The sequence below is a fragment of the Mus pahari genome, chromosome 22 (assembly GCF_900095145.1).
Source record: "Mus pahari chromosome 22, PAHARI_EIJ_v1.1, whole genome shotgun sequence".
Taxonomy (NCBI): domain Eukaryota; kingdom Metazoa; phylum Chordata; class Mammalia; order Rodentia; family Muridae; genus Mus; species Mus pahari.
Window position 1 is genome coordinate 7,280,164 of NC_034611.1, and position 17,448 is coordinate 7,297,611.

General features: G+C 40.5%; 1 protein-coding gene across 9 annotated transcripts in view; it reads right to left on the minus strand.

The window, feature by feature from the left end:
* The window catches only part of Cspp1 (centrosome and spindle pole associated protein 1), an 88,943-nt gene that overhangs the window by 13,284 nt on the left and 58,211 nt on the right, over window positions 1-17,448 (minus strand). For 5 of the 9 annotated variants that reach the window (XM_029533240.1, XM_029533234.1, XM_029533238.1 and 2 more), the window contains 6 exons: window positions 10,954-11,106; window positions 6,996-7,108; window positions 3,970-4,119; window positions 3,502-3,648; window positions 2,880-2,984; window positions 516-582 (listed from right to left, as the gene is read on the minus strand). In XM_029533240.1, coding sequence (XP_029389100.1) covers window positions 516-582; window positions 2,880-2,984; window positions 3,502-3,648; window positions 3,970-4,119; window positions 6,996-7,108; window positions 10,954-11,106 — 735 coding nt within the window. The remainder of the gene's footprint in view (window positions 1-515; window positions 583-2,879; window positions 2,985-3,501; window positions 3,649-3,969; window positions 4,120-6,995; window positions 7,109-10,953; window positions 11,107-17,448) is intronic. The other 4 variants (XM_021222073.2, XM_029533236.1, XM_029533237.1 and 1 more) reach the window with 1 other exon arrangement.

Consider the following 17,448-nt stretch of genomic DNA (forward strand, 5'->3'; position numbering starts at 1 on the left):
GAAGGAAGGAAGGAAGGAAGGAAGGAAGGAAGGAAGGAAGGAAGGAAGGAAGGAAGGAAGGAAGGAAGGAAGGACAATAGATTAATTACCAAACACAATCTGGCTTTTCATAAAGCTAAAATGCTCAGAGAAACTTCTATGGATGATACTTATGTGTGTTTACACACGTACACATCCTAAAGCGCATCACGAAGACCCACAGCCTGAGTTAGGGAGATGCTGCTGGGTCTACAGAGGGCAACTGTAAAGGGCGTAACAGGAATGGTCTGCACTTTCAAGGCTGATGCCCTGGTGGCTGTACAATCAATCACACAGTGCGCTGTGTGAACACAAAAGCAAGAGTGCAAGTGAACTGTGAAAAGCTGCTCAAAGTCTGTGTGCAGGGGGCTCACTGCCACTAATGCAAGACGTGAGGGTTTGGGGCATGGGGCACAGCACTTTGCCCATCATTTTGCAACTTTTTAACACTCTGTAATTATTGTAAATAGACTCTCATTTATAGAAGTTCGACCCACCTTCTGCACGGAGTTGGTTCTTCCTTGCAGGCACTGGAGGAGACTGTGCCCGGGACATGGAGCTTTCCTGTGGCCAACAGGACAGGCACAGTCAGGGTGTCGTCCCTATCCCTAAGTATAAATGGAAAGCAGCCTCTACACTGTAAACCATATGGAAGGCTCCTTGCCTCTGACCAATGCTGATCCCTGTGTGTCTGCTGTACCTGTTAAGTGTCTCCCATCTCCACTACACTGACTTTTACTCTTCTAAGTATAACCCTCGCAGCCCATGCACAAAGCTCCCTCCGCCCTTCTTCACCAGGAACTGTTCATCAGCATCTTCCCTTCACAACTAGGCTTCACAGGGTTGGAGAGATGGCTCAGCAGTTAAGTGTACTCACTGTTCTCTTGAGAAAAGAATAATAAAGGCATATTTCTGGGGTCTACTTCCTTATTCCCAGTCTCTGCACCCATTGCTTCAGTGGGACTACCCTTACCCAATTAAGTGATAGGAGGGACTCTAGCCACCCCAGGCATTGCAAACATGGCTCTGGTGGGCCTTATCCTTCTCCCCCATTCCCTCTGACTTGCTAAAAATCACTAGATTGCATTCCTAAAGCTAGCCACCAAGGTCTGTTCCCTTATTTGGCCACTTCCCCTCCTGAGGCTAACTACCAAGGTCCAGCTATCAAAGTATTGAAGTCCAGCAATTAAAAGCCCCCTTTCACTCACCTAATTAACATGCCCAATTATAATTAAACACCTCACCCTAACACAGGTTTTCCCTTTTACCTTTATAAACTGCTATTTGCCTATGGGCCACTTCTGACTCTTCTATCCTGAGGCAGACCCTCATCTCCCACTCTGGAAGAAATAACCCTTTCCCCCTCTCCCTTGTTACCTCCCCCCTCTTCTTCATCCTCTCTCTTCTGTCTCTGTCTCTTATTCCCTGCTCTTTGTCCCTCTGAGGAAAATGACTCTCCTTTGTGCTTAAGAACTTGGTCTTGGGGTGTCTTGTGCCGATTCTGGTCCTTTCAAGTGTCCCTAAGTCACATACTCAGTGGTCGATTCCAATCTGAATGTCCTTGGTGAGTAACGACTAGCACAGCTGACACTTTCTGTCTGCAGCTCCCCTCTGTTGCTCACACACTGGTCATTTCCTCAAACTTAAAGATTTACTTATTTTATGTATATGAGTACATTGTGGTTCTCCTCAGACACACCAGGGGAGGGCATTGGATCCCATTACAGATGGCTGTGAGTCACCATGAGGTTGCTGGGAATTGAACTCAGGACCTCTGGAAGAAGAGCCAGTGCTCTTAAGCACTTAAGCCATCTCTCTGGGCTCCTCAGCCCTTTTTTACTCCTCTATATACATACCCTGTACAATCACATTAATTTAGTAAGCATCAAGCTACAAATTCAATCCAAAATGTCTTCCTCGGCCACAATTCAGTTTTCAAACTCCAACTCTGTATAACCATCACCAGAAACCTGAGAAGCATCCCTGCTCTCTTGCCAGCCTAAGCCCTTAACCTCACGTCGGGACTCCCACGGAAGCGTCTTGTCGGTGCTTAGTCTTCCCTGCCCAGAGAGCATTACTCGAGCTCAAGTGCCCACACTCTTCTCCTTGAACATCACAAGGATCCCCATGCATTTTCAACCAATGAATCAGACTGTCACAAGTAGAAGTCAAGAAAATGTTCCTGGTTCACCTCTACACTTATTCTGGTAGTACACATCTGTGCAATCCACAAACCCATGGAGGAAAGTCAAAGTGCACAAGACTCTCCACCCCAGCACAGCATAGCATCTCCATTCCCAGCTGCCTTTACACAAAGGCATTATCAGGCCAGGCCAAACCACACCACAGGTTCTTTAGCTGGCTTGCCCCACCTTTGAGTTTGCAGATACTCAAAGTCCAACCTTCCTAGCTTTCTTTCATAACTGTAGAATCATCTAAACATAAGAGAATCCACAAGTACAACTACAGCTAGTTAGAACATACTTTTTCCAAGACTTTCTTAGCCAGGCAAAGTGGTGAACTTTAATCCCAGCATATGGAAGGCAGAGTTGAGCAGATGTCTGTGGGCTGGAGGCCAGCTTAGTCTATATAACAAATTCCTGAACAACCAAGGCTACAGAATGAGACCATGACTCAAAACAAATACATGACAACAATGACAAGAACAACAAACTGGTGTTCTTGTGGAGCTGTGACAAACCAATGCCATTTGCTTTAACAGACTGTGGCTTCCTTAAGAATTGAGCTTTAGGACACCAAGTGCTATCAGTCACAACTCTAGCAACGTGCAAATTAATGAAACCCTCATAAAGTACCCATCCCAAATAACTCAAGATTAACCCTGAGAAAAAAGTATATACATGAATGAAGGAACTTATGATGGTGTCGACTGAAGGAGGTCTTTGGAGTTTGCTTGCAATTTTGTTCTGAAGAGCAGGAACTACAGGAGAAGGCTGTCTCAAGTGCTGAAAAAAAAAAAAAAACATTCTTTCTGAACATATATATGTATATATACATACACACATATGTTCTATACTCAATAGTCACAACTATTTAAGAAGGTCAGATTACTTTTGTTTTTATTAAAATACTCTTTATAAAACAAATTCTTTCAGGTGTCTAAGATCAAATTAGGTTTCTGGAGATGGAAGTCCTGTCTAATAATGGCAACTCCTGATTCATGTACTCAACTCTTAATGCCAACCCTGTGCACCAGAAACAGTGACTCCAAAAGCAGTCTTTTTGTGGATTACATCTCATTTACAAGATAATACATAAAAAGCGAATCACTTGCTGGTATACTTGTCAGTCAGTCACTCTGGCAAGCTGCTGTGAGGCCACAGTCCACATGGCTCTGGTCTACAGACTATATCTCAGGAAGCACAGCTGAACATGGGACCACAGGAACAAGACAGTGCCCATACTCAGGTGAAGCCCTCCTTTCTCCCTTTCTCTAACTACTCCCAACAGTCCAAGACATACCTTTGTTTCCTCTCCAGTAATATTTTCTCTCTCATAGTAATGCTGAAGTTGCAAGTTATGTTTTTCTTCCTCTTCTTTCTTTTTTCTTTCTGCTTCCTTTCGCCTCTCTTCAGCTAACCGAATAAGTTCTTCATTTTTCAACCTTTGCTTTAAAATTTAAAAAAGACACACTTCTTGCATGCATTTGCAGTACATTTAAAAATATGTTACTTTGTCTAAAAGAAGTTGAATATATAAAAAAATACGGTGTTCTACAAAAATGAAGATACTATCTATTTAATAAAATAGTAGATATCTTTTATTAGCCTAGAGTTAAAAACAATTTGTCTTTCTTAAATTAAAACACAATGCAGACAACAATAGGGCACTTTAAAAAATGGATTTCAAGATATCAGTTATCGCATACACTACCGCGCATCTTCTCAAGTCAACAAAAATCTTTCACTTTGGCTGGAGAAACGGACACACCTCCTCCTCCTTCTCCCTCCTCCGCTCCTGCTCCTCCTCATACTCTTGCTGAATCCTTGCCCTCTGCTCCGCGAGCCGCTTCTCTTCCTTCTCTTCAGCAACTCTCAGCTTCTCGCGCTCTGCTTCTTCTCTTTGTCTCTTTTCCTCAATCTAAAGGATTGGACTTAGTGATTATCCTGCTCCCCTACTGAGGAGTTAGAACATCACTTTCTCTCGGATGCCTTCTATTTGCCAAGTTCTCGATTTTTGGGTTATCCTGTATTTTACTTGAAAGGACAAAGGCTACTGTTAAAAGCTACTAGTCAAATTCATGCCTGCTTAATATGTATTGTGTGAACCTGAGAAATGGACTTGAACTCAATTCTCTCACAGAGTAAGAGTTATTAAGTGTTCAAGGACTAGTGAGAAGATGTAAGGAGCACACTCACTTGTCCTGCACAGAGGTGCTGAGAATATCTCGGTGAGATTATTCTACGATGATTCCTACTGCGTGCCAATATGCTTGACCGTGAAGAGAGTCCCCACATAGTAGTTAACTGAGTGTGTTAGCCTCTTTACAAGGAGTCATTTCCTCACAGAGCTTTTCTGCTCACTGGCAGGTAAACAGGAAATAAAATCCCAAGTGTTGGGAGGCAGCTCAGGAGCAGGCCTGCACTCAGAACACACAGGTCTGGCTCCCTCCCAGGTGTGTACAGAGGATGAACCAAGAACCAGAGGGTGCCAGAATTACACTTGTCTCCACTAATCCTGAGCCCTACTGAGAACACAGTGAGAGAATATTCTGAAGCACAGCGTATGGACAGGAGGCAGCCATAGGAAACAGCACAAAAATAAATAAATAAATAAATAAATAAATAAACAAACAAACAAATGTATTAATCTTCTATTGTTCTGAAACAAAGTTTCACTCTGAAGTTGCCCTTGAAGTCCCTAAGTAACCCCAGGATGGTCTCAAACTTAGGGTGATCCTCTGGCCTCAGCGTTTCAAGTGCTAGGATTACAGATGTACACCACCAGGCCCATTGCTATTGGATACTTATGATCAGTTTAAGGCTATCCTTATAGATTATAATTATTTAGATTATAATTATTAACATTCTCTATAGATCTTTTGTTCAAATGTTTATTTTTTTAATTAAAATGAAATTACATGATTTTCTCTTTCCTCCCTCCCACCCCCTATTCTCTCAAATTGATGATATATATTATATATGTACACACACACACACACACACACACACACACACACACACACAGAGACACAATCGTACTCAGTCCATATAATGCTGCTTGTATGTGTATGATTTTTAGGGCTGAGCACTTGGGATTGGATAAGCAGCTGGCATGCTCTTCCCTAAGGAAGCTAATTTCTCCTGTTCTCAACACCCCTTAGTTGCCTAGGGCTGAGGCCCCTTGATATTTTGCCCTTCTGTGTCAATATGTCTACTGCTGCTATTCTTGTTTGGGTGTTGCTTAAGCAGCCATGTTGATGCAGGGATCGTCTAGGAAGTGTGTATGAGGAAAAGGAACAGGAAGTTATGAGACTGTGTCATGCTGGGTTTTACATTTTTACTACAGAAGGTATTTTTATGCCATTGAATTCCTGTAGCTTTAAGGCTGCATGTTGACAGTGTTCTATGTAATGAGAACTTGAATCTTCCTACATGAACTGTGAGTTATCAACTACAGCTTCTCCTGATACTTATCATGACAGCTAATGTGTAGCCTGACATTCAAGACTGTGCTTGCAGGCTGAGCAAGCCAGGGGAGGCAAGCCAGTAAAGAACATCCCTCCGTGGCCTCTGCATCAGCTCCTGCTTTCTGACCTGCTTCAGTTCCAGTCCTGCATCCTTTGGTGATCAACAGCAATGTGGAAAGTGTAAGCTGAATAAACCCTTTCCTCCCCAACTTGCTACTCGGTCATGATGTTTGTGCAGGAATAGAAGCCCTGACTAAGACAACATCCTACACATGTAAAAGTATTTTGTGAACAATAAAGTGATTTAAAAACATCGGATTGTACCTTACCCCATGGTAGATATGTTAAATAAACTTAGAAAATAACTTACATTTTGAGTTGCCGTTATCATGGTAACAGAATTACCACTGCTGACTTCTGCACCACACTCAAGCTGCTGACCTGAGAGTGTCTGACATCTGTGGGGCTTTCATCTGTTACATTCTCTGTAAGATATTTCCCTACAGACACTGATTGCTCTGATAAGGCACCCATGCTCTGGTCTACCCAGTCCCCCAGTAAAAAAATTTATACAAAAGGAAAAACTGTTTTCAGGCCACACTGAGATGTACGTGTGTACGTGTAGAGAGAAGGGAGGGAGAGCAAGAAACCCGAGTCCCTTCTGAGCAGACATCGCAGTCATCTGACTCCATCTTCTTCTCAGTGCGAAGCCAATACTGTGGATTCCCTAAGCTCATGGCTTAATAAGCACTAGATGCTTAAGTACCTTCTTTGGGAATAGTTTGAATATTTCACTACTGTAATGCTACCTGCTTAATACAAAAAGGGCCATTTAACTGCAAAATGTCATTATATTATATGTAAATGTCTTGCTTCCTGAGACCCTGACTGGCCTTGAATTCTCCATCCTCCTGCTTATTAGTCAGCGCTGAAATTACATGCCTGTTCCACCAAACTCAGCTGAAATGTAACTTCTGTTTATTATTATCTGTACTGAGCCAACGATATCACATCTGCTAGGAGAGATGGGGCTTAATTTTCTTCCCTAACAAGCATATACAAAGATTCACCCTATATCTCTGAAGTGGATTTTAGAAATCTCAGCATTCATTGCTTTACCAACTATTGATGTTCTAATGAAGTTTACAAAAAATTCTGATTTGACTGAACAATGTGATTTTAGCATTACCTGTACCTGATAGAAACTAAACATTTTGGTTAACTGCATAGCATTTTAGAAATTAGTGCACAATGAATAAAATTCTTGCAAGTTTAGTTTATTATTATATTCATTAAGAGTTGGAACTACAACCAAACAAGGCTTCACCTGAAAACGAAGAAAATTCTTGTATAATTCTTGCTGTTTAATCTGAAGCTCGCTGAGCGGCTCACCAAATGTGTTTCCCCGGGCAAAAGGAGAGCTTTGTGTTTGCAAAGGACCTTCAAAAGACAATTTGCAAAAACACGCAGTTAGGAAAAGAACAATCAACTAATAAACCCACATTATGAAAAGAAGTATTACATACAGCAGTCGTGAAGTTAAGGCGAAAACAGAAGGTGAGATAAGAGTGTGAAGGGACACAGAGGGCAGCAAGAGAAAGCTGTCAGAAGACAGGAGGGCTGGAAGTCCTGTCCAGAGCAGCGTAAGACGCCAACAGAATCTGCAAGCCTGAACATGGCCTCACTGCACAGGCTGCACAGTATTGGTCATGATGGGAAAATGTACATGAATATCCTCTCCTACAGCTCAGTGGTAGGGCGTGTGCTTATTAGCACTGGAAGGCCTTGGATTCAATTCTCAGAATTGAAGGAGGGGAAAAACATGAGGAAAAAAACTAATAATAATAATAATAATAATAATAATAATAATAATAATAGGATTGACTCTTAAAACTGCTGAAATTAGTGCTTTACTGGCAGGCACAAAGCTTTGGGTTCTATCTGTAGCACACACAGAGTACTTTTTAAAGGGATATACATGTAGCAGTTTGCTGTAGTGCATGCTCCTTATAAATAGCATTATATAGTCTCAAAGGGAAAACATTGTTTCAGAAAAGCTATTTGAAGAACAATCATCCCCTAGACATCTCTTTGAATGCAGAAAGAAAACCAAAAGATGACAATTTAAATCTCACATAAATTTTTATATGATTCTTAAATTATTGATTTATTGCTTTTGTTGTTTGATTGGATGGTTGGTTTAGTTTGCTGAAACAGGGGTCTTACTATGTTATGTGTCCATGGCTGCTCTGAAATCACTTTGTAGACTAAGCTAGCCTTAATCTGCAGCAATCTTCCTGCCTCCACCTAAGGGACATGCATCCCCACCCCCAGCTGCTGACTCAGTCTTACTACTATCAACTTACAACATCTGATCCCTGCTTGGGTCATCTCATAGGACAACACTTACCCACTTACATCTCTTATAGGACAACATTTAGTAGTTCAGCTCTGCTCTGCCTTTGTATTTAAATTCATTAATGTTTAGTTGACTGAGTTCATGGAAAGTCACATCAAGACTTGAAAATTATGAGAACTTTTCCCCCTAGAAACCTGTTCTACTAAATGTAAACCGAGCCTATGGAGGTTCTCTTAAATCTCGGGTACTGTAGAAAACACAAGAGTACAACACTGAGTACTATCTTTACCTTAATTTCCCTCAGAATTTGAATTTTTGTAACTAAAGGAAAGAAATATAGATGAAATAAATCCTTTTGAGGGGAGAACTTTTCTCACAGCTGCAGGGAACTAGTACTATTAGAAAATAGACATGTGGGCTGGTGAGATGGCTCAGCGGGTAAGAGCACCTGACTGCTCTTCCGAAGGTCCTGAGTTCAAATCCCAGCAACCACATGATGGCTCACCACCATCTGTAACAAGATCTGACGCCCTCTCCTGGAGTGTCTGAAGACAGCTACAGTGTACTTACATATAATAAATAAATGAATCTAAAAAAAAAAAAAAAAAAAGAAAATAGACATGTGACTAGGTACCTTAGTAACCACACAAAAACTGAAGCCAAACTAGTATTAGATTTCATAGCAGTTCACTTAGGAGCCATAAAGTAAAAAAAACAAAACAAAAAACAGCATGAGCCAGGTAGGGTGGTACACACCTGTAGTCCCAGCCTCACAGTGAGAACCTATCTCAGTTCTTAACCAAAAGAGGGTGGGGGGGAGGCTTACGAGGACCTACTGAGACTGAGAGCTGTGGCCCACACCTTCAATCCTAGCACTGGGGAGGCAGAGGCTGGGAGGTCTCTATGAGTTTAAGACTAGCCAAGTGACATAGTGAGTTCCAGACCAACCAGGACTACATAGTGTAAAACACTGTCTAAAAATAACAAAAGAAAAAAGAAGCCAAATTAAGACATCGAATGAGGATGAAGCTTAAAAGCATAAATTAGGAAAACTTTGAAATATATCCAAGTTTCCCAAAGCCTTTTAAAAATATTAAACAGCACGTGTACATGTATATACATGCACACGTATGTGTACACACTCATACACACACATAAATATGTTGTGCCAGGAAGTGTTCATAAACCCCAAAAGACCACCAAGGAGCAGATTCCGATGCAATTGCACTAGGGTCTCTAAGCATGAGCTGGGCCACACCACTATCTCTGAGGCAGCAGAATGGGAGCCCCCAGCGCTCAACAGAACAAGGCTTTATAGAAAATGGCGAGCAAGTGAGGAGGTTTTAGCCTGGCAAGTATCTAGTTGTATGACTAACATAAGCCAACAGGTGGGTGCTCTGAAGCAAAACCATGAACAATCACAAATGCTCTGAAAGTACATCTGAGACAATCAGACTGATCTTTGATTGACAGTTGCTAGGAAGCAGCTGGCAGTAACTCAGGAGTATGGACCTGGAACTTGGGTGTAGCTTGGGTTCAGTTGCCGGTCAAGTTCTCAGGCTTTTTCTCTTTTAAGATGGAGTCCGGTCCCAAGAGTAGGTTTGGCCTCTCAGTACTCATACACATATATATGGCACAGCACAAATTAGGTGGCCTTGGATAGTTTCTTATACTGACAAAATTTAGTTTAGTTAATGGCTAGGGAATGAAAGTCTAGAAAATTTCCATTCATATAAAATGAGGATACTGACATTTTAAGATATTTTTAAAGTTATCATTAGCACCTACCAGAAGAAAGCCTGGTGTACTACAGAAAAACTAGACAGGTCAAATGTGCTGGGCACGCTCAATCAGGCTTATTCTCTTGGGAAGGGTGTCTCGGTAATTGTCTATTCCCCAGTGTCTGTATAAATGCCCAAGAAAGAGGAAATACTCAATCGTCTTTAGAACAGCAAACACTACTCTGTATGCAGGGACAGAGAGCCACAGCACAGAGCTCTCAGAAGCAGCAGACAAGAGAGCAGCAATAAAGAGCAGCAATTCTCATGAAAAAGTATTTGTTGTTCCTACTATATACTGAACTCTTTCAGATTAAGAAATTAATAATTGTCAAAATCAAAGGATCCAATTTTAGTTCCAAAACTTGAAGTAAGAAGCAAATAGTAAAAGTCTACTGTGGGTCCCAGCGGGTCCCAGCGGAGCCATTCTCCCAGCAAGGTAGGGACAATGGACAGACCACTGTCTCCAAAGTGCCGGCCTGAAGGGACCACTGAGGTCACCAGCGCAGCCCTTCTAGGAAAATGTAAAAGCAGACGCAAAATAACAATAAAACTGCAAATGAGCAAAAGCAGAATTCTATAGTAAAGTCCTTTATCAGCACCAAATAGTACAAAATGTATATTCTCTACATGTGCTCTGATTTTAAAATGTATAGAATACACTCGCACATATGTGGTAAGATACTGAGTAATTTCAGCAACTTTGAGGACACTGCTTAATGTCTGGCAGCTTCACTCATCCACACAGATGTGACCTGACGCGAAATGTCTAGTTACTTCTTTTTCTGTACAATGTGGAGGGCAAGTGATCACGTAAACAAAAAACTAATTTATTGTATAATTTATGATAACAGGCCAAATACTTTCTCACTGATGCAGTCAGTGCTGTATATATGTGCAAAGAAAGACCCCTCAAGTATCAAAAGAAGAACATAAACAGCAACTACACAGGCAGAGCAAACTACAGAGTGGAGAAGAAACATGCCATATTAGAAACAACCTTTCCCTATTCTCTTTGGAAAGAAAATATCTTATGCTCCCTAATGTAACCAAAGTCTCAGTAAGAAGTTTATCAAAGAACAGAAATGAAATGTTACTGAACAGCATTGGAAATTAGTTGTTTTTAAATATAGAATATGATTAAAAACCTGAGTTTTTATTTGCAGAATCTTCTAGGTTCTCAGCATTTGAAGTGGCTAAGTTTTGGTCTATAGATACAACAGCCCTTTTGTCTTCATATGTTCTTGCATCTGGGTTATGGTAGGCATCTATATTCTGTCTGTGCATCCTATTCAAATCAGCTGAGAGGGAAAAATAATCCATTTATTTCAATAAACACATTTCTATAATTACTCTTAACAATACATTTTTAAATAGGAAAACAGCAGGAAAAGCAAGAAAAGGCTGGCAATGGCTGGATGATCGCTGCAGCTCTGAAGCAACCTCACTGAAAACTACAAAGAAACTATGAAATCAACTCAAAACTAGGACAGACGTTAAGGACACATAAATGGTTGACATTTGATCAAAAGACATATTAACATAACCACTGTCAATTCAGAAATCAGAATCTCTTTAGTATAAAACAAACTTAGTGAAATTCAAGTCAGAATAAACCATCAGCTCTCCTAAAAACAACTAACAAAAAAGCATGTTTATATATAGAGTGTTAAAATGTATCCAGAAATTCTTTACGTAGCAATCCTTCCTCACAATGTGGAACTCAGGTCTCTTCCTTACTACAGTCTCCTTATCAACTTATGCCAGCGAAGGACTGCAGGGGCTGATCCCAGACTTCTGGGGTTGATTCACAAAAGACAGGAGCTGCATTTTCTCTGACCACTGGACTCATTGAAGGAAAAGCCTACCACAATGGCATGGGGGGGGGGGATGCTATGGAGCGATCTGAAGATAAGAAACTGAAACCTCCTTAGCTGTACATGGAAGCCATGGGGGACAACAATCCCGGGCTAAAGCATCATACACAAACAACCAGGAAAGCCACTCAAAAATCACTTAAGAACCACAAAGTCATATGTAGTTCTTATTTTTAAAACATTACCTTTGAGATGGTTTATTACCTAGCAATAGACTTGCTGTGTCTATTAATTATATAATGCCTAGCTCAGTTAGTAGTGTTTGTCTAGCATGTGCAAACTAGGTCAAGCCACTAATCTCAGAAACAGACCTATACAGAATTCAAGTTTTAAAATTACATAAACAGGGGCTGGAGAGATGACTCAGTGGTTAAGACCACTCACTTGCTGCCCCTCCAGAGGACCCAAGTTTAATTCCCAGCATCCACATGGCAAGTCACAACTGTCAGTAACTCCAGTTCCAAAGGATCTGGTACCACTGCACATTCATGCAGGCAAAACATCAATGTACATAAAAATAAATCTTTTTTAAAGTATGTGTGTATACACACACACACACATACATACATACACACACAGATACACACACACATACATAACCATCCATATCTACCTACCCCTCCCAAAACACTGGGATAACAACAATAAAAGTAAACTTAAACAGAGATATAAAATTATTTATCAGGAAAACTATTACACTCAAGGATGCCTTTTAAATGTCACAAGTTTAATATACCACATAGAATAGTCCAAATAACATGTGAACATACACAGGAAAACAATGCTCAGTATGACAGTTTACATCATATTACACTTAGGACATTTTGAGCTTAGAAAACAGATATGAGCTTCAAAGATAAACATGAGTAGGAAAGAATAGTAATTAGAGAAGGGGGCCATCGAGATAAAGGTGACTGTCACGAAAAACTGACAACCTGAGTCTAATTGCTGGAACACACCCATAAAAAACACATGTGGATGTGGTGTGGTGGCTCCTATCTGTAATCCCAGCTCTCCTACAGCAAAACACAGGAAGAGTGCCAGGAGGCTCAGAAGCTTGTGGAAGCCAGCTATCCTGGTATCTGCATAGCTACACAGTGAGATCCACCTCAGAAAGGTATTCTCGGACGTCTGCATATGCAACATAATACATGCGTGCCCACATACTCTCTCTTTTATACAGAAATACTGAAAAAGAAAAAAAGAGGAAGGCCAGGCATGGTAATGCACTCCTTTTATCCCAGTACTCGGGAAGTGGAGGCAGAGGCCTCCTGGTCTACATAAGTGAGTCCAGGATAGCTAGAATTGTTACACAGAGAAACACTGTCTCGACAGACAGACAGACAGATGCACAGACAGATGGTTAGACAGAGGGAGGGGAGGGGAGGGAGAGAGAAAGAGGTGGAAGGAGAAGGAGGGAGGGAGAGGGAGAGAGGTAGGGGACGAGGGAAGGAGGGAAGGAGGGAAGGAGGGAGGGGGGGAGGAAATGGGGAGATGGCTGAACAGTTAAAAACTTGTACCAGTCTATCAGAACTGTAGAGTTTGTACCCCAGTACCCAAACTGGCAGCTCACAAGTACCTCTTCTGACCTCCCTGGGAATGGACGAGGAGTTTTACACACACACACACACACACACACACACACACACACACACACACACACTTTTTAAAAGCAAAAAGTAGAAATGGGGGCAGCAAGCCTCATTTCATTACCCAGGACCTACATAGTAAAGAGAAATCAATTTCCATAAACTGTCCTCTGACCTATGCCCACACACACTCACTACATCAGGTAGGTAAGGAGGCTGAGGAGGGGAGTTCAAGATGATCCAAGTACATAATGTGCATGTTAGTGAATGCCACAACCAAACTCATTCTTTATACAAATATACCAAGGAAAAGGAAAAGAGCTGAGGGACTAAGCCACTTGCCAAGCCAGGAGCAGTTGGGAGGCCTCGAGCTCTGACCTTAGCACACACAGAAATGCTGGTAGGCAATGGAGACCTGGCTCTAGTTTCAGCACGAACAAGTTGTAGAAACAAAGGGCTACTGGAGAAAGCTGACTGTCTATACTAGCCATACTGGCGAGCTCTGGCTTCAACTGGGGGATCTTGCCTCAGTGACAATGTGGAGAATAATTATGGAAAATCCCCAATAACAACTTCTCCTCAACACACAGGTGCATCTGAACACACACACGTGTGCACACACACACTATACAAATGAAAAGGTAATTTTCAAAATGCCATCTTAATAGCATCAAAACATTAAAAACTTAGTTACACAATTGGCAAAATCTGTATAAAATATGATTTATAAAAGTATAAAATACTGATAAGAGAAATTAACTAAAGGCACTAGTGGATAGGCAGTATACACCAGTGCATTAGAAGATTCAATATTGCTAAGATGTTGCCCACACCAAAGTTACCTTTGAGGTCAGTACAATTCTAAAGAGAATTGCACCATTTTGGATAAAACTGACTAATAGTAAAATAAGCTAGATTGCCAAAGCAATCTTGAAAATGAAAACCAACAAAGCTGGAAGGTCAAGGAGAGGTCATGACATACACCCATAATTCCGGCACCTGGGAAGCTGGCACAGTGGACTACAACTCAAGGACATCCAGAACTACACAGAGAAGCCATGTCTCAAAAAAAAAAAAAAAAAAAAAAAGAAAGAAAGAAAGAAAGAAAAGAAAAGAAAAGAAAAGAAAAGAAAAGAAAAGAAAAGAAAAGAAAAGAAGAAAAGGGCTCCAGCATCTAAATGTCAAGACTTACTACAGAATTAGTGAAGTATATGATGTAACCATGAAGTCAGACATGTAGTGCTAACTGGTATTTAACTGCTATTCACTGTGGTACCAATGTAATTCAATGTGGAAAGTGTTCTAAAATGAACTGCTTTTTGGTATAACTCTGAATAATAAAATCCATTTCGTTGTTCACTTTGGATGGATGTACTGAGTGGTACAGAACATGCATAAAAGCTTACAAACACATACACAGATTTAAATAAGCAACTACAAAGACAACTGTCAGACAGCAGGTTAAACACATGGCAGGCCCATAAGAGGGTCACCAGGTAAAAGCAAGTGCTCTACAAGCCTTCCACCTGAGCTGGATTCCCTATCAGATTCCATGATGGAAGGAGAGGACTGACTCCCAAAGTTGCCCTCTGACCTCTCAAAGTTGTTTGACCTCTGGCATGACACACTTATACATTAAGCACACATATACAGCAATAAAAAAAATTAATAAATAAATTCAATAACCAAGACAGGCAACTAAAAGTATTATAGCATTTGAAATAGGAAGAAGACAGTAGGAGGACATGGCAAAGTCTAGATACTATCTATAATTTCATTAATTATATACACAGTATTACTGTTATTTGTAGCTTTTATACTTGTGCCATGATTGCATAAATGTCAATGGCAAAGGAAACACACTGAAAGTTACTCTTGCTGTATCTTTGCAACTCTTCTGTGTATTAAAGTTATTTCACAATAAAGGTTTTATAGAAACTGAAATAGCTATATATTCCATGAATAGCTGCTACAAAGTCAAGTGCTGATGAGTGTTCAGAGCAATCAGAAATGTTCTGCTTTTCTAGTGAGAATGAAAAAAGGCACAGTTTGGAAAACAAACTAACGAAGATAAAAACACCAACAAACAAGCAAGTAAAACACTATACAACCAACTGACCCTATTCAACTATACACATTTACCCAAGAGACATAAAAGCACACTCACATGGGCACTTTGATTAGTGGTTCTGACCCTTCTTAACGCTGCAACCCTCTAATATATTTCCTCATGTTGTGGTGATCCCGACCATAAAATTATTTTCATTCATAACAGTAATTTTGCTACAGTTGTGAACTGTAATGTAAATATCTGTTTTTTGACAGTCTTAGGCTCCCCAAAGTGTTCATGGCACATAGGTTGAAAACCATTTACAGCAATTCTATTCTTAATGACATCAAACTGGAAATAACTCAAGTGTCTATCAACGGCAAACAGATACACAATGGTAGTACCTCAAAACAATGCAATGCCATTCCTTAACAGAAAAAAGGAATCTCACAAACATTACACTGAAAGCCTATTACAAAATTAAAAGGCACCCAAGAGGCCGATCACAGGCTTGTAGGGCTGTAAGAGGACTGTCCATAAGGGGACAGAGGGGACAGTCCTGTTAGCAGTTCTGAAGTAAGATCTACATCTTGAGTGTGGTAGAAATGATTTTAGCAATAGCTGTCACTAAATTTTAAGAGTAACTTTATTGGGCTGGCAAGATGGCTCAGTAGGTAAGAGCACTGACTGCTCTTCCGAAGGTCCTAAGTTCAAATCCCAGAAACCACATGGTGGCTCACAACCACCCATAGTAAGATCTGACGCCCTCTTCTGGTGCATCTGAAGTCAGCTACAGTATACTTACATATAATAATAAATACATCTTTGGGCCAAAGGAATCAGGGACAGAGTAGAGTGAGCAGGAACAACTGGAGCCCGCGGGATTGACCAGAGCGAGCAGAGGTCCTAAAAATTCAATTCCCAGCAACCACATGAAGGCTCTCAACCATCCATTCAGCTACAGTGTACCCACATACATAAAATAAATAAATCTTTAAAAAAAAAGTAACTTTGGGCTGGTGAGATGGCTCAGCGAATAAGATCACCCGATTGCTCTTCCGAAGGTCCTGAGTTCAAATCCCAGCAACCACATGGTGGCTCACAACCATCTGTAACGAGATCTGACTCCCTCTTCTGGAATGTCTGAAGANATCTGTAACGAGATCTGACTCCCTCTTCTGGAATGTCTGAAGACAGCTACAGTGTACTTACATATAATAAATAAATAAAATAATAAAAAAAAAAAAAAAAAAAGTAACTTTATTAAATACAAATTTTACCTCAATAGCAGAAGTTCTCAACCTGTGGGTCTTGATCACTCTGGGGTTCATACCAGATATCTTGTCTCCCAGATATTTATATTACGATTTATAACAGTAGCAAAATTATAATTATCAAGTAGCAACAAAATAATTTTATGGCTGGGGGTCACCACACCATGAGAAACTGTATTAACGGGTCACAGTGTTATGAAGGTTGAGAACCACTGCTGTAGTTGTTAAATTTTAAGCTACATAGTCTCGAGTCACACCACTATAATCACTTAAGCTCTGCAAAGCCCCACCTCCAAAGCAGACCCATCTCTATCTCTAATTGCTCACACTCCCAGCCTACAGTCCCCGGGAAGGTTCCTTCGTCTCTGTTATTTTGAGAATGTAATGTAATGGAAATGTACAAAGGTAACTGTCAGAATGGATCTTTTACCTAGCAGAACTTTTAACTCTTCCAAATTGTTGAGCATCAACAATCCATTCCTTTGTACTGCTAAGTAGCGCCCCCCACACACACACACAGGATAAATAAGCTTATCCATTCACCTACATTTTACAGTATCTTGCCTTTTATAATTTAAATATCTTGCCTTATATCTTATATCTTGCCTTTTATAACTTAAATACAGAATTCTAATGAATAAAGAACACTGCATTTTTTATGGTACAATTAAAACACGTGTTTACTTTAAAACATTTTGTTCTGCCTTACTTCATTAATAAGTATTCTTCCTTTAAAAGCTGTAAGAGAGTGAGAGGTGATGATTCATTCTTTAGTTTTTCTCCATCAGAACAAAAGTAAACAGAAGAAGCAAGGCCCAAAGCCCACAAGCCAACAGCAGGATTACATTTAGCT